Source organism: Musa acuminata, chromosome BXJ1-6, assembly GCF_036884655.1.
Source record: "Musa acuminata AAA Group cultivar baxijiao chromosome BXJ1-6, Cavendish_Baxijiao_AAA, whole genome shotgun sequence".
In the NCBI taxonomy this organism is placed as follows: Eukaryota; Viridiplantae; Streptophyta; class Magnoliopsida; order Zingiberales; family Musaceae; genus Musa; species Musa acuminata.
The window spans coordinates 46,776,629-46,797,500 of NC_088332.1; the positions used below are offsets into that span (position 1 = coordinate 46,776,629).

General features: G+C 38.0%; 1 protein-coding gene across 15 annotated transcripts in view; it reads right to left on the reverse strand.

The window, feature by feature from the left end:
- Nucleotides 1-20,152, reverse strand: part of LOC103974485 (uncharacterized) — a 47,002-nt gene extending 26,850 nt beyond the window's left edge. For 6 of the 15 annotated variants that reach the window (XR_010514706.1, XR_010514705.1, XR_010514708.1 and 3 more), the window contains exons 1-6: nucleotides 18,227-18,384; nucleotides 16,454-16,596; nucleotides 3,827-4,005; nucleotides 3,663-3,745; nucleotides 1,494-1,761; nucleotides 851-1,194 (exon numbers count right to left, since the gene is read on the reverse strand). Coding sequence is in view for 11 of the 15 variants with exons in the window: in XM_065189771.1 (XP_065045843.1) it covers nucleotides 851-1,194; nucleotides 1,494-1,761; nucleotides 3,663-3,745; nucleotides 3,827-3,980 (849 nt within the window). In the remaining 4 variants the exon portion in view is untranslated. Of the gene's footprint in view, nucleotides 1-850; nucleotides 1,195-1,493; nucleotides 1,762-3,662; nucleotides 3,746-3,826; nucleotides 4,006-15,605; nucleotides 16,424-16,453; nucleotides 16,597-18,226; nucleotides 18,385-19,507; nucleotides 19,920-19,959 lie in introns of those variants that run through there. The other 9 variants (XM_065189761.1, XM_065189762.1, XM_065189767.1 and 6 more) reach the window with 9 other exon arrangements.
- Between the last annotated feature and the right edge of the window lie 720 nt (nucleotides 20,153-20,872).

Sequence of the window (20,872 nt, forward strand, 5' to 3'; positions counted from 1 at the left end):
GTGATTTTAAGGTTTTGTGTCAGCATTATGCAAGTGTCTTTTATTCATAACTAGGACAAAGCAAAAATTTTATAAAATTATGGATCCGCCTTTTTTCACTTTCATCTTTCTGCTATTCTTATTCTTTTCTTTATAAAATTGTACCCCTATAAAACTACTTAGCATTTCCAATAGGCACAAGTTCATGCCATCACCAACTAATGCGCTATCCAGACAAAGGCTTGGGCCACAACCTAAGCTGCATGGGAGCATACTACCAACTAAAATATGAAGATAACAAAGTGAAACAAATACATAGGAAGCTAACAATTTGAGTTACAAATGCTTTTAACCTTGCTAGCAATACAACACTTGTTATGTGGACATGATCACTACAATAATCAAATGCCTACCATATGTCATGTACAACTTGCAGTCCATAAAAAAATCTGCTATGATTATGAGAAAGAGCTAACAGGAAAAAACTACAGTTCACCACATTTAGCACTTCAAAGTTATTCCTAATATGTTTAGCACAAATAAAGACATACATCTTGATGCAAATCAAAAGCAGGAACCATATCCATCAGATAATTGAATAAATGAGGCGCAGATTGATCTCCAACACCACCAATTTGAAAAAAGAAATAAAATAGTCCAAGTTTTTCATACTTCCTTCTTTAAAATCAAATTAGCATCTTGCAAAATAAATCCATTACATGCAGTACACTGTTGCACCAACTTGAATAACAACCAAGCTCATGTTGTAATAATTTCTTATTAGGAAAAAACATCAGAAACATGTTTAAGATTATCCCTGAAGAGTTTAAATGAAAGTAGCATCAAACAGAAATAGGATAGAAGAGGATACTATTGCAACATAAGGTTGTTTTTTGGTCTCACTGATCTTCATTAGTTGCAACAATTCCTCCTCAAAATGAAAACCAGCAACAGATGCATGGCAAAAGCGGGCAACACCAACGGTTGAAGCAAGAACCCTATGTGATAGTGAGAAGGCATCATTAACAAAGATGGAGACACCAGATGACAATGTCTTGGAGAACTCGTAGGAATTTGCAACTTCTTCTTTATTATTTGTCAAGTTGTCAAGAAGAAGTACATCTGCATTTTCCACGTTTTTCATCTTGAATTGCAAGATGGCAGAAGCATCATTTGCAGGCACAACTTTAACCTTGAGAAGCGCTGACAAGTGATCTGTTCAACGATGACATTTCAAGCAGAACACTTAACTAAAAGACCACAGCGGAAAACCATCATCATTCAAGCAGAACTTCAATTAAAGAGACCAAATCTCTAAACTACTGAAGCAAGATAGTCTAGTGCATATATATTAAGAAACTGTCTTTCTTCCTGTATGTCAATAAACTAATACATGATAAATTGAAAGCTAATATTAGAATGCTGCAGAGAACTAGTATGGTTACTTAATATCTTCTCTTAAGATAACATGATAAAAGCAACAGTGTATACATTAGGTCTGAAATGCTACTAACCTGCAAAGGCCTCTTTTGAAAGAAGCCTTGAAGCATTGGCCTGAGGCCAGTTGCTTGCTAAAATTACTTTAGCCCCAGCATTGTATAGATACTTGATAGTTAAAATTGCTCTATTTAAAGAGAGATCATCAGAAACCCTTAAATTCAGCAGAAGAGCAGAATCAAGCCGAACCATGACAACTTTTCCATAAAGTTTCTCAATGGGAAAGTTTCGAAGAGTTTGCACAGGTACCACTGAATCTAATCTATCAATGTTGGTGTCTTCATCCTGAAGAAATGTCATCAGTTATATACTTACGAAAATCAACATCTAGTAAATGAAAATGACATATCCTGATATCCAAGTATCCAAATCAGTGATTTAAAAAACGCTAGGCGCTAAAATGGGCCATGGTCCAAAAACGCCCGAGGCGCTCGCCCATGCGTTTGCCCGAGCGAAGTAAGGCGCTAAAAATTAATAATATTAAAATCAAAATAATAGTGTTATACTGTTAACAGTATATAGTATAACAACATACTGTATAATGTTAACAGTATACTTTCAATTTCGAAAGAGGAGAAGCGAAAGAGAAGAGAAGAGTGTAAGGGAAGACCGAGGGTGCTGAGAAAAGCGGGAGCGGGAGCGGCGATAGAGACAACGACAGCAGCGAGCAGCTACAGCGGCTGAGAGAGCGGGAGCGACGAGCAGCGACAGTGGCAGCGAGCAGCGTGAACGGTGAGCAGGGTTAGGGTTGGGGAAGTCGCGCTGATATTGATGCTTTAGTTGGTTCGATTGAACCAACTAAAGCACCGGAGACCGGACCAGACCTAAACCACTGGTTCGGTCGCCTGGTTTAACCTAGGTGCTCGCCCGAAGCTCTCGACGCCTGGGCTCGAGCGAGAGCCTATGCGGCACCTCTTTGAAGCGAGACACCTGGAAATGAAGCGAGGCGCTTAGGCTTTGCCTCGCCTCGCCTGAGCGCCTAGGCGAGCGCCCGAGCGCCTTTTTAAATCACTGATCCAACTAAACTAAGAGTATCCAATAAAATATAACACAAAATACAGCTGGAGAAAATTAAACTATGACAATCAGTAAGCAAGAGAACAAAGACAAATCTGGGCAAATGTACAAATTCGAGTAACAAGAAAAACATTCCATTAGAAGGCTTAATAAAGTGCTTTCAGTTCATGCTGCTGCAGATGCTGATGCATTCATATAACTGTTTTGATGGCCTATATAGTCTATGTAGTACAACTGAATCTTCATAACAAGCAGCTGCACATACCCACAAAGGAATTCTCAATAAAATGTTCACTATTTTACAATAAGGTTCAACATATGAACCAAATATTCTATTAAAACATCAAATAATTTTAAAAATATAAAAAATTGTAAAAGAGTCAAACTCACATAAACACCCATATCAGATTAGCTATTTTTAGGTAGGAGAGTCAACTACTTGACAAGGATTCAAATGCAACTAAAATAAATATAAGAAGATAGATCTAAGATATGAAACAATACATTGAACCTTTGTCTGCAAATATCGATCAACTTCAATAACTTTTTGACAAAATGGTTATCGACCCATAAATTGTAAAGAAGTGAGAGGGAAAAAATAAAAATTTTAATGCACCAACAAAATGTTAGATGGGACCTGTAGGCTATGCAAGGGAATGCAGTTCCCTTGGTTTCTGACAATTTGGAGTCTTAGTTTACTTTAAAATTTGAATAATTCAAAAAAATCTTGCATGTCTTTTTGTGCTGAACCTCCTAAATTTTCACAAATCCATATCATTTTATGTCAAAGCATTCTTTGTTCAAAACTTAGTTAAAGTACCGACTATATGACATCATATAGTAACATCAAATTAGTAAATTTTCAGCACAAGCCAAACAAGTTGATAAGAGCCACTCTATTATTTAAGAAGAAAATATTACAACATTGGGCTCTTTTATCATGCATCTAACTCCTAGATCTTTTCTTATCTCTAAGCAATTATTGGTGAAACATAAAGCTGTGTTTCATCACAAATTATAATAATTGTGATGATATCATTTTGAAAGCAGGTTCAAATGTTCATCAAACTATATGAGAATCCATGATAATCAACAAAAATATGTACAATCAAATAGAATGGACAATTTTAAAAACATTTTACAATCATCAAGTTCAAAATAATACAGACCTTTTTAATATCACATGTATTACAAGAATCTAGCACTTGCGAGCAAAAAGATTTGAACCGTGAACAGGAAGATCTCCAGCTGCCTAAAAGTACAAGGACCAAACAAAAACCTTTAGTAAAAATTCTCAAAGCAAAAGGGATTATCATTTTGCCACTACACACACCAGATAAGAAATCAATCCACCTACAACTCTGTGGCCTTGAAATAGTGTTGCTTGGATTTGCTTGACGGAACATCAATGACTTGAGTGGTAGTGAACTTAATGAGTCAAAATGATACTGAGATCGATGAACGGAACTTGAAGCTTGAAGCATCATGAGGCTGACTTATGCCACTCCAAAACTTAAAAATTTAAAAAATTGTTACGATGACAGTAGAAGTCACTAAATCATAATCTTAATTCTTAAGAAAATGCATGATGCATCTATTGTACTAACTACAGCAGAGATGAACCTAGCATAAGCAAAGGATCTTTACACACAAGTATCCTGATGACTGGATATAAGCATTCAAGTGTCAGAATTCTCACACAAAAAGTGCAACAAGAGAGGAAAAGCAAAAGTAGCTACCTCAAATCTACAATACAAGCTTTCCAAAAAACAAATGATCTAGTATTATTTTCACCTACAGGCTACAACAATAAGCTAATATACCTTTTTGAACGATAACACTAGTAAAATATTCTTCCAATAAAATGTGGTTTAATTTTGGAGCTTGAATTTTCATAAAATTTCTGTAAAGAAGAAAGTGTGATACGTCCAACAAAATTATAAATGATCTATGAATCTAAGATATAGTAAGAACTATTGATCACTAAATTTCTCTAACGATAAGACAATGTGGGACCTGAACTGAGGTTTTTGCATCAATTCCTCTTTCATATTCAATTGGAACTTAAATCTATAACCTATCATGATCCTAGTGGAAGTCTATAACATTTATTTTGCTTCTATTTTGCAAACAAATTAAAAAGCACATTCCAAAATGCCCGAGGCGCTAGGTGCTAAGTGCTCGCTCAAGCGAAGTGAGACGCTCTGACAGTGGAAATTTCAGACTAGGAGAAAAGAACTGTCATGTCTCCCGAATCGATAATATTAAAATTTTTCATCACAAATCAATTCAGGATCCAAACTAACATTTGGGGACACTGAGAATCATTGAGTCAAATTCATATCAATAAAACCTATGCAGTTTATAATCATATAGCACATCACTCGATAATTCACATTTATGAAAATCCAAGCCAACTTAACAAAACATTAACAACACTTATAAATCCACAAGCTAAACAATTTATACACTCAGAAATCCAACCAATTACCACTAGATCATATCATTGTAAACTAAACTTAAGATTCCAAATTCCAAATAAAAGAGATCTTTTAACACCTTTTATACGCTATATTCATTCAGGTTCATCGATAACACTTCATTACATACAAAATTTTTTTATACAACAATAACCACAATATAACAACCAATAAGTTTTACCTACAATTCTGAATAGCTCTCCACAGCCTCAGCTCAATACAAACATCTCAGACAGTGACAAGTTGACCCGAATGATTTATATAGCAACGGAGTAGGCCTAAAAAAGCTTAGCAAGTGACAAAACATATCCAGAACGAAAAGAGAGCCCTAACAAACATGGTATCACAATGCAAGGCAGAATACAAGAAATCCCAGGGTATCATCTCATTAGATATAGAATCACAAATGTCATTTCATTCAAAACACATTTGGTTCATAACAAATGAAACACAGTGTAATTGGAGAATATCAATAGCGTATGAAATATTTCGTAGCATATTAACAGCATATAGAACATTTCAGAGTATAACAAAGGCAGATGAAACATTTCGGAGCATATCAATGGCATATAAAATATTTCGGAACATATCAATAACGAAGGAAACATTTCTAAACATATCAATGACATATGAAATATTTAAAAGCGTATTAATGGCATATAAACATTTCAGAGGCATAGGAAACATTTTGAAACATATCAGTGGAATATAAAATATTTCAGTGCATATCAATGACATATGAACCATTTCGAAGCATATCAAAGAACAAATACGAAACAGAAGCTCAAACGTCGTATTTGACATTGTATTCGTATCATTCTTATCTAAAGCAAATATAGAAACACATAACAAAAGCTCTGGATATCATATCAAACATATAGTAGGTGCAATGGGATCATTACAGAATATAGTTCATCCATTTCTGAATAACCACCAGACATAAGTCTCCTACGTCTAGGAGTGATAAGACCTTAAGGTCTTATCGGGGATGAAAGAAGAGAAATGAGAATGAACGCTTCGAGGGGATCGTCCTCCTTGATCACTTCGAGGGGATTGGCCTCCTAGGGTTTGTCCATAGACTGAAATAATACTTCATTGATTGATTTATTCTGAAAAGAAAGGGTTACATCACTATTTATAGAGTTCCACCTAGAGTCCACCGGGACTTAGACTCTTAATAATAAATAAATATTAAATAAAACTCTATCTGACTTTAACTAAACTAAACAAACTCAATAAATATTATTCAAAACTCATAAAATAAAAGGGTCCTAACAATTCCTCCAAATCTATGCATCATAGAAGTTGAGCCCCCATATTGTTGAAATTTGTTGAGGCTCTCCAGTAGGCTCTTTTTGAAATCATTAAGTGTATCTTACAACCGATTCTCAATTCTGATTTCCAATGCTTCCATTTGTGCTTTTAACCGAATCTATACAACAAAAAAACTAACATTGATCACAAGGTCGTATCATTTTACAAATTAAACTTAACATTCCAAAATCCTAAACATGAGAAGTCTTTTAAAACCTCTACAAAACACATAAGTTCATATTTACCTTCAACATTTAGTTAGGCGCAAAGTGTACTTATATAATAAAAACATTTAACACTAGCCTGAAAAACATTTGAATCACAAATGTGAGGATTTGATCCAAAACATTAAGCCAAAGTAAAACTTATTCTACTTCAATTCCTCTTCTCGTCTCTTATCAAGCCTACGTTGGTTATAGCAAGTTTCTGCTTTGATTTGCCTACAAGTCAAACACTATGAAACGTACATCGCAATCACCTTCTTCAAACCTTCTCACGAATAATGACTTTGGAGATCTCTATACATCGTAGTGCTACCAGAATACATGATATACTTTGAATTATGAACTAGATTTAGGATTTGGTTATTGATAATTGGGTCATTTAGAACACATACTCTATCCACAGACTCAAATTTGTGAATGAGATCATATTGCACATAGATAGAGGCCATCAATATCATTGCGTCTTTCCCATTTCATATAATAATCAAATCGTAATTTTCATCTAATAATCATAACATCATTGCTGACATTATTATTATTAGGGTATGCATGAATGTGATTATGATGTAATTACACGACGACACGCAACGAGAGCATAGAGGTGACAACAGGACCGACGAGAAGATAAGCAAAAAGACCAAATGTCGATGTCATCCTGGATTCCTAGAAGACATCAAATAAAATTTTAATCGATCTCCATATAATTTACTAAACCTCAATATAATTTTACACATCAAATGAATCAAATATCTTAGTAATCCTTAAATCATGCTCCGATACCACCTTTGAAGCAACCCAAATTATTATATACAAGAGGTGTGACCATGTCTGAAAATCCATAAAATTAAAATGTAATCTACAATCTAATACGTATTATCACATACTTTGAATTATTACCCTGCTTCAAGATTTGGTTATTGATAATTGGATCATTTAGAACACATACTCTATTCCAAAACTCAAAAGGCCATCGTCCAAAATTTAAAAATTCGACTTCAATCCCTTTTATACTTCATTTGTCAAGTAGATTAAATGTGTATCCCTTAGATGCCGTTTCGAAATTTGTTGAAAGAGATCAGATCGCACATAGATAGAGGCCATCAACATCATTAAGTCATGCCCTTTTATCATAATATTCAAATCATAATTTGGGTCAGTTCGAACACACACTCAATCCCAAATCTCAATAAGCCATCCTCGAAAATTTAAAATTTCGACTTCACTACCTTTCCTACTTCATTCCTCAAGAGGACCAGATGTCTTTACTAAACCTCAATATCATTTTGCACAACAAAAGAATCAAATATCATAGTAATCCTTAAATCATGCTCCGATACCACCTTTGTCACGCCCCCCAAATTATCACATACAAGAGGTGCGACCTTGTCTTAAAATCAATAAAATTAAATTGTAATCAACAATCTAATCCGTATTATCACATACTTTGAATTATTACCCTGCTTCAGGATTTGGTTATTGATAATTGAATCATTTAGAACACATACTCTATTCCAAAACTCAAAAGGCCATCCTCCAAAATTTAAAAATTCGACTTAAATTCCTTTTCTACTTAATTCCTCAAGTAGATTATATATGGATCTCATAGTTGCCCTTTCTAAATTTGTTGAATGAGATCAGATTGCACATAGATAGAGCCATCGATATTATTGAGTCATGCCCTTTCCTCTTAATATTCAAATCATAATTTGGGTCATTTTGAACACACACTCTATCCCAAATCGGAATAAGCCATCCTCTAAAATTTAAAAATTCGATTTCATTACTTTTCCGACTTCATTCCTCAAGAGGACCAGATGTCCTTGGAATCCTAAGTTCCTAAAAGATATCAAAGAAATTTTTTATCGCTCTCTATTTAATTTACTAAATCGCAATATAATTTGGCACATCAAATGTATCAAATATCTTACAGTGATCCTCAAATAATGTTCTGATATCACATTTAGGAGGTGTGACCCTATCTTAAAATCCATAATATTAAAATTTAATCAACAATCTGACACAAAATCAAAACTAAATTTAGGGACACTAAAAATCGGGTAAGTCATAATTCACACCCATAATCCACAATTCATAAGCAAGAAGACCATATGTCGATGTCATCCTAAATTCCTAGAAGACATCAATTATAATTTTCATCGATCTCTATATAATTTACTAAACCTCAATAGAATTCTGAATTATGACCTTGCTTCACGATTTAGTTATTGATAATCGGGTTATTTAAAACACATATTTTATCCCAAAACGCAAAAGGGCATCGCCCAAAACATAAAAATTCGACTTCAATCCATTTTCTAGTTCATTCCTAAAGTAGATTAAATGTGTATCCCTTAGTTGTCGTTTCTAAATTTGTTGAAAGAGAACAGATTGCACATAGATAGAGGCCATTAATATCATTTAGTCATGCCCTTTTATCATTATATTCAAATCATAATTTGGGTCAGTTCGAACACACTCTATCCCAAATCTCAATAAGCCTTCCTCGAAAATTTACAAATTCGACTTCACTAATATTAAAATTTTACACAACAAATGAATCAAATATCTTAGTAATCCTTAAATCAAGCTCCGATACCAACTTTGTCACGCCTCCAAAATTATCACAAACAAGAGGTGCGACCTTTTCTTAAAATCTATAAAATTAAAATGTAATCAACAATTTAATCCGGATTATCACATACTTTGAATTATTACCTTTCTTCAGGATTTGGTTATTGATAATTGGGTCATTTAGAGCACATACTCTATTTCAAAACTCAAAAGGCCATCCTCCAAAATTTGAAAATTCGACTTAAATCCCTTTTCTATTTCATTCCGTGAGTAGATTATATGTGGATCTCATAGTTGCCCTTTCTAAATTTGTTGAGTGAGATCAGATTGCACATAGATAGAGCCATCGATATCATTGAGTCATGCCCTTTTCTCTTAATATTCAAATCATACTTTGGGTTATTTCGAACACACACTCTATCCCAAATTATAATAAGCCATCATCTAAAGTTTAAAAATTCGACTTCACTACCTTTCCTACTTCGTTCCTCAAGAGGACCAGATGTCTTCACTAAACCTCAATATAATTTTGCACATCAATTGAATCTCTTTAGGAACACCATTAAGCCTTACTATTTCATTCATACATAAATCCGCAAGCCTATCAAGAGAATAAATCGTATTGATCAGTAGGAAATGTGTAGGTTTGGTTAACCAATCAATGATAACTCAAATAACATCATGTTTTCTGGAGGTTTTGGGTAATCTTGAAACAAAATCCAAAGAAACACATTTCCATTTCCGTTCAGGAATATCAAAAATTTACAACAAACCACTAGGTCTTTGGAGTTCTGCTTTGATTTGATGACAAGTCAAACACTTTGAAACATAATTATAATCTTCTTCATGACTTCTCACAAATAAAGACTTTGGAGATCTATATGCATTTTAGTGCTATCGAGATGCATGGTATACTTTAAGTTACGAACCTCCTTCAGGATTTGATTTTTGATATCCGGATCATTTAAAACACATACTCTATCCCAAATCTCAATAGGCCATCAAATAAAATTTGAAAATTCCACCTCAATCCTTTTTTTACTTCATTCCTCAAATATATTAAATGTGGATCTCAAAGTCATCCTTTTTAAATTTGATGAACGAGAACTGATTGCACATAGATAGAGTCCATAAATATCAATGAATCTTGCCCCTTTCTCATAATATTCAAATAATAATTTTTCTAATAATCATAATATCATTGATGGAATTATGATTATTAGGGCTTGCGTGTCTATAATTATGATGTAATTACATAAGGTGCGGTGAGAGAATGGAGGTGATTACGGGACCTACGAGAAGAGGAAGCAAGAGGACGAGATGTCCATTTCATCCTATTACTTGATGACATGGGAGGAATCTGGTATATATTTTCTGAGCATTGCAACATGAAATATATCATGGATGTGACATAAAGATGGTTTCTAGGCAAACCGTATAAGCAATCGAATCAATCCTCTCAATGACCTCAAAATATCCGATAAACCTTGGGCATAACTTTTCTTTATTCCAAAATCTCACAATGTCTTCGTTAGGATAGACCATCAGGAATACAAAATCCCCTACTTGAAATTCAATATCTTATATTCTATTGTCAGCATAATTCTTTCCGTGACTTCGATCAATCTTTAGCTTTTTTCTTATAACTCGAATCTTTTCAATAGTCTCTTGCACTTTGTCTGGTGGTAACAACTTTTTATCGCTAACTTCCTCCCAATATAAAGGCGTTATGTACCTTCTCCAATGCAATGCTTTATACGGAGCCATTGGAATGCTCGAATGGTAACTATTATTGTACGTGAATTCAATAAGGGATATATCTTTATCCAAATCACCTTTCCAATCCATGAAATAGACTCTAAGTAAATCTTCAAGAGTTTGAATGGTTATTTCTGATTGAACATTAGTGATAAGCAAAGCTAAAGTTCACTTAAGTGCCCAGAGATTCCTGTAACCTTGTCTATAATCTTGAAAGAAATCTGGAGTGTCTATTAGAGGATCACTTTTGGAACACCCTGAAGAGTTACTATTTCATTGATATATAAATCTACAAGCCTATCAAATGAATAAGTCATATTGATCAATAGGAAATGTGTAGATTTGTTTAGCCGATCAATGATAACCCAAATAACATCATGGTTTCTGGAGGTTCTTGGTAGTCCTGAAACAAAATCCATGATAACATATTTCCATTTCCATTCAGGAATATCAAAAGGATCCAACAAACCTCCAGGTCTCTGATGTTCTGCTTGGATTTGCTGACAAGTCAAACACTTTGAAACATATATTGCAATCTCCTTCTTTATGAACAAGCTTGAGGTGACTCTCCCTAAGCTCCCCAATATGTTAAGAGAGACTAAGAGCACCATCAATAAAAACCCTCTCTCATGCCTTGTCCTTCTTCCCCTTTTCCCCTCCCAGTCTCTTCGACTATATTAATCCTCATAAGATAAACAAATTAGGAAAACTTATTCTTCTACAAAGTTATGTAAAGTACCACCTCCTTATTTTTTTAATTAAAAAATATCATAAATTACTTTATGGGTTTAATTACTACTCTTGTTGTTTGGTTTTACATATCAAATAAAGTATATGATATATATATCCATGGGTATAAATTAACATGTGCAGATAATGATCTACATCAAATGCATGTTGATGCAAATAGAAGATTGCAACTTTAACATTTTTTAAGATGATAAAGACTTATCTAATTTTATGAGTTTAGGAATGTAAAAATCATCGATTAGTCGACCCTCAAAAGCTCCTTCATGTCCAAGGTAAATAACCTTGATTGTCTTGTACCAACCACACTTGCAAGTCTTCTTTGTCTAAATAGTTAACAAGCATTGCATGTCAATCTAACTCAAAATTACAATTTGCAAGAGGCTGGTGTGAAACCTTAATTCCAAACTTCATCACAATCTAATTCCTCCATCAATTTTAGAGAGAGAATGAATTGAAAAGAACATAACACTCGATCATTTTCTAAAGCCATGTGAACCACAAGGTTGTAGTAGTGAGACCCAAAAACAGATTTAGGGTTGGCATGAGCATCCATAAATAGAATAAGCAAAAGCAAAGTGGAGAACTATGCAATAGTTCTAGAGACAAAGGCACAATCATGAGGCTATACAGTCCAATTAGTTTTATTGCTATTGTTATGTGCATAGTGTCGCTTCTTTTTTCACAAAATAAACAAATATTACAATTTAACATAAGCATAACTTTAAGTAGCACTAATTGAATAAGTTGGTAAATAATTCTTACAAATGGTACAAAAGCTTCTAATAACAAAAAAATTTACTACCAGCAAATTAGGAAACGGAAAACATGAAAGAACAAGACCTTGTAGAAGTTGTAACATCACCACCAATAAATGTGCTTAGATAATTAGAAAATAGAATGATATAACAACAAATTGACAAACACATATTTTCTTCGCATTTAAGACATCAGATATAAGTAAATCCTTTTGTTAGAATTTAGCACCCTCCAGGTAGTATTCCAGGATTACACCACTATATGACGATGAGTGGAACACAAAATAACCTCAAAATTAATGCAAGTCAGGTTATAGGATGAACTGTTGCTAAACCAATGTTTGTGAACAAGTGTATGCAACCAAATGAGTAATTAATACTATCATATGTAACATAGTGGAAAAATTCAAGATCCATTTACATCAAACTCTGAAACGTCCCATTAATTACCCAATTTCTCATGAAAGAAAAAGCCATACAATATAGTTGTTAAAAAGAAGAAAACAAAGAACAACTAAAATCACTTTCAAGACGTGATGCTTACCGCAAGACATAGTGTACACCTAAATCATCACCCATACCTGATTTGCTTGCAACTTGATGCCTCAAAAAAAAAAAACAAAATAACAAACAGAACAAAAAACCAAAGAAAAAACCCTAAGCCTAGATATAAACATTAAAAAAACCCAAAATCTTATAAACAAGAGTGGTTAAGGATAAAATCTAGGGGGATCAAGAGAAGTTTCTTCCATAAAAAGAATCTGATTTTGGTCTTCCACTTCTTGGCGATAACAAGAACGGTCCAATAGGGTCCCCTGCCGAGCCTTTTGGCACAACATGGTCCAACATGGCCCTTATCGAGCCATCGTTGAGGTGCTCCTTGATGGGCCTCTTCCTTCTGGTGATGACCTTATCGGCATACATCTTGATCATAACCTAAACCAGGAGAGGAGCTGCGACAAAAGGTGGAAGAGGTAGGAGGATCGGGGAAGGGATGTCGTCGTTGTCGTTTCTATAAGGAAAATGTCGCAACGACAAGAGCTACGTGGAGGATCCAAAATAACCTAGATTGAAGATGAGGTGGTGGAGAGAGGATCCGGGATAGGAGATCGAATCTTCGGAAGGTGAAAGGAATCATCGGAAGATCCTAGGAATTCGATTTGGCTACTATTGAATATTGTCTACTAATTCACACAAAACAAAATCTACCGAGGAAAATGCCGCAGCCGAGAACTCCCCGGAGGAAGACACCGCCGTTGCTTCCGCTTTTCGCCGATGGAGAGGAAGACAACCGCTCGCCCAGGAAACGCCGCAGTCGCCGTTGGGGAGAAAGAGAGTCGCAGTGTTTACGGCACGGGTGCGCCCGGGCGCTTGTTGTGAGGAAGGTAAGGGTCGGGGTTTTGTGGTGTCATGATTCTTATTTGGTTCAAACTAGAGATCCAAACTAACTCGACTCAGGTTGGACCCAATTGTAATTGAATCAGACCCGTGTCCGCACCGAGCCCTGCTTGGGGCCAACTAAATATTACTAAAATAGAAAAATAATTGATATTTAAAATAATTGACACAGACCATGTTGCCAATAATAAATGATCAAACAATGAGATAAATGCTCATAATTGAATCAGGCAGATGCCTGAGCCGTGCCCAGCTTGGGCCCATGGGCCACGCGCCCGCTCGTGCTCGAGATCTTATATTCTATGGAAAAATAAATATTAAGCCCCTGAGTTGAGTATGGAATCGCAATGGGCTGTTCGTGAGTGACTACGATGGAATCCGGGTTATAATAACTTAGGGGCTTAAGATTTATTTTTCCATGGAATCTCGAGCACGGGTGAGCGCGTGGCCCATGGGCCCAAGATAGGTTCGGCTCAGGCATCGGCCTGATTCAATTATGAGCATTTATCTAATTATTTGATCATTTATTATTGGCAACGTGGTCTGTGTCAATTATTTTAAATCTCAATTATTTTTCTATTTTAGTAATATTTAGTTGGGCCGAGGTAGGGCTGGGTACAGACACGGGTCTGATTTAATTACAATTGGGTCCAACCTGAGTCGAGTTAGTTTGGATCTCTAGTTTGAACCAAATAAGAATCACGACACCACAAAACCCCGACCCTTACCGACCTCACAACTAGCACCCGGGTGCACCCGTGCCCTAAACACTGCGACTCTCTCCCTAGTGGCGACTCTCTTTCTCCCCAACGGCGACTACGACATTTCCTCGACGAGCGGTTGTCTTCCTCTCCATCGGCGAAAAGCGGAAGCAACGGCGGTGTCTTCCTCCGAGGAGTTCTCGGCTGCGGCGTTTTCCTCGGTAGATTTTGTTTTGTGTGTGGATTAGTAGATAATATTCAATAGTAGCCAAATCGAATTCCTAGGATCTTCAGATGATTCCTTTCTCCCTCCGAAGATTCTATCTCCTATCCCGGATCCTCTCTCCACCACCTCATCTTCAATCTAGGTTATTTTGGATCCTCCAAGTAGCTCTTGGCGTTGCGACATTTTCCTTAGTGAAAAGACAACGACGACATCCCTTCCCCAATCCTCCTCCCTCCTACCTCTTCCACCTTTTGTCGCAGCTCCTCTCCTGGTTTAGGTTATGATCAAGATGTATGCCGATAAGGTCATCACCAGATGGAAGAGGCCCATCAAGGAGCACCTCAACGATGGATCGATAAGGGCCATGTTGGACCATGTTGTGCCAAAAGGCTCGGCAGCGGACCCTATTGGACCGTTCTTGTTATCGCCAAGAAGTGGAAGACCAAAATCAGATTCTAAACAAATGAGAAGATATCTTCAAGAATCAAACTGTAAGGCGGGAAAACAAGAATCAAACTGACTTCTAAAGATCCTTTCAAGAATCGAAACGACGGGAAAACAAGGAAGGCGTCGAGGCAAGATTTAACAAGAGAAAAGATACCTTCTAGAATCAAACTGTAAGTCAAGATTAAAGACCAAGGGAAGAAGAAAAATGGATCTGAAACGAGAGCGACGGAGAGCTAGGGCAAGATTGAAGACAGCACAAAAATCGATCAAGAATCAAAACTAGAGGACAAGATTGAATACGAACCGAAGCAATTGATCCGAAACAACAGGGCCGTGAGCTGGGGGCCGACATGAGCAAATGAAACGCTCAAGTAGAAACCTAATAGCCTGCCAAGCGACAAGGTGGAAGAGGGAGGGGGAGGAAGGAGAGATTGGGGAGGGGGGGCTGCGAAGGCGAAGGACTAAGAGGAGGAGACAGAGAGAGATACCGGGGGGAGACGTCGTTTCGCCGATGAAGAGGAAGACGCAGAAGCCGCCGTTCACCGAGGAAAACGCGCAGCCAAGAACTCCCCGAAGGAAGACACCGCCGTTGCTTCCGCTATTCGGCGATGGAGAGGAAGACAGCCGCTCGCCGAGGAAACGCCGTAGTCGCTGCTGGGGAGAAGAGAGTCGCCGCGAGGGAGACAGGAGTTGTGTTTAGGGCACAGGTGCGCCCGGGCGTTTGTTATGGGGTGGATAATGGGCGAAGTTTTTGCGGTAACACAATTATTATTTGGTTCAAACTAGACATCCAGACCAAGTTGACTCATGTTTGACCCGTTTGGAATTGAATTAGATCGGTGTGAGTTGAGGCCTGCTTGGGCCCAAACAAGCACATGGGCTACGCGCCCGCACACGCTCTTCGCCATGACATCATATATCGTGGGGGCAGAGACGCCGTTTCGCCGATGGATAGGAAGACGCAGCAGCCGCCGTTCACCGAGGAAAACGCCGCATCGACAAGAACTCCCCGGAGGAAGACACCACAGTTGCTGTCACTGTCTCCAAGTTCTAATTTTCTGAAACTTACTAAGAGACCCCGAGCTTTTTGAACAAATTCAGAGATATCAATGTGGTCAAAGTCTTCAATACCAGGTACTACATATGTGACTTGTTAGAACTTTATTAAGCAAATCACTCTATTCTTCTTTAAAAATTAAATAATAAACTAAATTTGATACCTCAGAATCAGTAATATCAAATATAACATAGAGTAGTCAGAGGAGATATAAAAGATAAAAAAGACCTAGAGATCTATTTAGCAGCAGAAATTGTTCATAGGAATCTGATCACAAACCATCAAATTTTTCTTCCCATCAGGCTTTTGGACAACTGGTAGCAATGTTTTTTGGGAATCATTCATAAACTCGAGTAATAATCCTGTAAGTTTTCTTCTCCAATTTAGCATCAAATAACTCCCTACTGCTTGGTAATCCCACTCTGGAAAGATAACAAACATAAAAAATACCAAATATTTAAGCTAATGAACAAATAAAGAAATGCCAACTTCAACAAAAGTAAAAGAATGTCCTGCTGGTTTCATAAAACAAATTAACCTTTGAGAAAAATTCAATGATCCTCGCCTTATATCTGGGATGTACAAGTCATTGAAGGTCCACTTGTGCATCCATACCAATCAGTCTACATTGCACAAGGCAACATGCAGCTCATGCCATTACATGCAACTAGAATGTACTAACGTAACCAAGGACTTGTATGGTAAAAAACTCATAAATGGGGGCAATTCCTTAATACCAATGACTTTAAAATTGAGATTAATCTTAATAGAAGGTGAAGATTGCCCTTAATACAAGGGCAATCTTCACATGCCTTTAGCATTCACAGATCAGAGTCAATGGCTTTAAAATTGAGATCATCATCCGTACCTTTTCTAGAGGAGTGAATGATACAATGACATTTTAATGTTTGAGATATACCCTACTATTGAACATAAAGATGCTTGATAGCCTCTATTTCGGTGCAAGCAGTCACTTCATCAATGTTATGACAAGAGATGCATGTACACATTGTACGTTCTCATTTGAACTGAAAGCTAGGTGATAAACAGTATGACCTTTCTATGTTGCACCACCAATATCTCAAATAAAACATGGGTCAAAGATGTCAGATGCACCAATGAGTAAAAGACGGGCAATTTAAGGATTCAGAAAAAGAAACATATATCTCAGTTAAAATAAGATAATTCCTTTAATATACAAACTTCCTATGGTTTTAGTTATGTTAAAAAGAACTATGACCTACCACAGGGACTTCCAACTTATTATTTATTGACCAAATTATCAATAAGCAATACTACACGAAATTATTTATTCACCAAAAGAGAAGATTATCCAATAGCTCTACTACACTATATAACTTTCCTTTCCTCCAGAAAACACGAGCAATAAAAAGAAGAAGAAATCAGACATATTTTATAAAAAAATACAAACATGTGAGAAGTTAAAATTGATGGTGTCAAAAAGATGATCAGCAAACCCATTAACTAACATTCCACCTGGAATCAGAGAATATAAAAAATAACCTACTCTCAAGATTAAAAACAACAATTGCCAAGATCGCATAAAATAACCTACAACATCGAGATTTTCCACATCAGTAACCTACTCTATCGGGGATGGGGGGAGGAAGGGGACGAACCCCGTGGCGGGTGTTGGGGGGTGGGGGGGGGGCGGGGGTGTGCGCGTGGTGGGCGGGGGATGGGGGTGGCGGTTGTGGGGTGTGTTGGGTTTGGGGGGGCGCTTCCAGGAAGGTATGGAAGAGGGAGGAAGAGCTGTGGTCCCGGAGGGGAAGAGGAGGGGAGGATGGTGTCGGAGAAGGGGGAGGAAACGTGACGAAGGGGGAAGAAGGAGGGAAGGGGAGGATGGTGCCGGGGAAGGGAGGAGCAGCGAGAGAGGGGTAAAGGGTAAAGAGGGAGGAGAAGGGAGGGGGAGGAAGATGTCGGCGGAAGGAGCGGAGCTGCGATAGTGGAAGAGGGAGGGGGAGAGAGGAGGGATCGGGGAAGGGGGGGGGCTGCAACGGCGAAGGAGGAAGAAAAGAAAGAGAGAGATACCGGGAGGGCGGAGACGCTGTTTCGCCGAAGGAGAGGAAGACGCGGCAGCCGCCGTTCACCGAGGAAAACGCCGCAACGACAGGAACTCAGCGGAGGAAGACACCGCCGTTGCTTCCGCTGTTCGCCGATGGGGAGGAAGACAGCCGATCGCCGAGGAAACGCCGTAGTCGTCGCTCGGGAGAAAGAGTCGCTGGGTTTAGGGCACGGGTGCCCGCGGTGTCCATTGTGCGGGTGGGTAAGGGGCGGGTTTTTAAGTTGTCCGTATTCTCATTTGGTTCAATCGAACTAAAGATATAAACTAACTCGAATAAGGTTTCACCCAATAATGATTGAATAAGGCTGGTTCTGAGCAGAGCCTTGCTTGACCCAAACGAGTGTATGGGCCCCGCGCCCGCCCATGTGATCCTTGCCATGACATCATATTTCCTATGGAAAACTAAATATTACTAAATAATATAAATAATTGAGATTTAAAATAATTGAACAGGCGACATTGGCAATAATATAATAATTAACAATTTAAATAACTAAGATTTAAAATAATTTAGGGTTTAGAATTTATGGATTTCGGTTAGGGTTTAGGGATAATGTCAGATGCACAATGAGTAAAAGACGAGCAAATTAAGGATGCAGAAAAAGAAACATAAATCTCAGTTAAATGACTTGCTTCTAGTGTTTAATGCCAATCACACTTTATCAAGTGACCCAAAACAGTTTAAAAACACTCTAACAAATGTAAAATACCTTAATTTACTCATATGACAATGATACTGTGTAAGTAGGTTAGCCATATGTGCAAAGAAACACTTAATATGAAACCCAAAATTGCAAAAATTAGTTTACAAAACCTGTAGTTAAGTTAAAATCCAATATGTGTTCAGATGCTTCAACAATACTAAGTAAAAAATCAGATTTTTCCTTTAATGTACAAACTTCCTATGGTTTTAGTTCTTTTAAAAAGAACTATAAGCTACCACAGGGACTTCCAACATATTATTTATTCACCAAATTACCAATAAGTAATACTACACTAAATTATTTATTCACCAAAAGAGAAGATGTCAATAACTTTCCATTCCTCCAGAAAACACGAGCAATAAAAAGAAAAAGAAATCAGACATATATTTTATAAAAAATAGAAACATGTCAGAAGTTAAAATTGATGGTGTCAAGAAGATGATCAGCAAACCCAATAACTATAACATTCTACCAGGAATCAGAGAATGTAAAAAATAACCTACTCTATCAAGATTAAAAACAATAATTGCCAAGATCGCATACCATAACCTAGAATATCGAGATTTTCATCATCAGCAACCAACTCTATCGGCTAAGGGTGGAGGAAGGGGGCACCGCCGTGGGGGGGGGGGGGGTGTGTGTGTGTTTGTGTGTGTGTGGTGGTGGGAGTGCGCTGCGAGGAAGGGATGGAAGAGGGAGGAGGAGCAGTGGTCCCGGATGGGAAGGGGAGGGGAGGATGGTGTCGAGGATCGGGGAGGAACCGCGACGAAGGGAGAAGGAGGAGGGAGGAGAAGGGAAGGGGAGGATGGTGCCGGCGAAGGGAGGAGCAGTGAGAGAGGGGTAAAGGATAAAGAGGGAGGAGAAGGGAGGGGGAGGAAGGTGTCGGCGGAAGGAGCGGAGCTGCGACAATGGAAGAGGGAGGGGGAGAGAGGAGGGATCGGGGAAGGGGGGGCTGCAACGGCGAAGGGGGAAGAGGAAAAGAAAGAGAGAGATACCGGGGGGGCGGAGACGTTGTTTCGCCGATGGAGAGGAAATCGCCGCAGCGACAGGAACTCAGCGGAGGAAGACACCGCCGTTGCGTCCGCTGTTCGCCGATGGGGAGGAAGACAGCCGATCGCCGAGGAAAGCCGTAGTCGTCGCACGGGAGAAAGAGTCGCTGGGTTTAGGGCACGGGTGACCCGGTGTGCATTGTGCGGTGGGTAAGGGGAGGGATTTTATACAGTCCATATTCAAATTTGATTCAATAGAAATTAGGATATAAAGTCGCCCGATAAAGTTTTAACCCTGTAACTATTGAATCATACCGGTGCCTGAGCCGAGCCCTGCTTGGGCCCAAACGAGCGCATGAGCCCCGCCCCTGCCCAGTGGAGGCCCTCCTCGCCATGACATCATATTTCTAATTCAAAAAGAGATATTACTAAATAATAGAAAAAATTAAGATTTAAAGTAATTGATGCAGGACACATTGGCAATAAAAAAATAACTAAGATTTAAATACTTGAGATTTAAAATAATATATGGTTTAGGGTTTAGGGTTTAGGGTTTTAGGGTTTAGGGTTTAGTGTTTTGGGTTTTAGATTTAGGGTTTACGGGTTTAGGGTTTAGGGTTTAGGGTTTAGGGTTTAGGGTTTAGGGTGTAGGGTGTAGGGTGTAGGGTTTAGGGTTTAGGGTTTAGGTTTAGGGTTTTTAGGGTTTAGGGTTTAGGGTTTAGGGTTCAGGGTTCACGGTTCAGGGTTCACGGTTCAGGGTATAGGGTGTAGGGTGTAGGGTTTAGGGTTTAGGGTTTAGGGTTTAGGGTTCAAGGTTCAGGGTTCAGGGTTCAGGGTTCACGGTTCAGGGTTTAGGGTGTAGGGTGTAGGGTTTAGGGTTTAGGGTTTAGGGTTTCGGGTTTAGGGTTCAGGGTTCAGG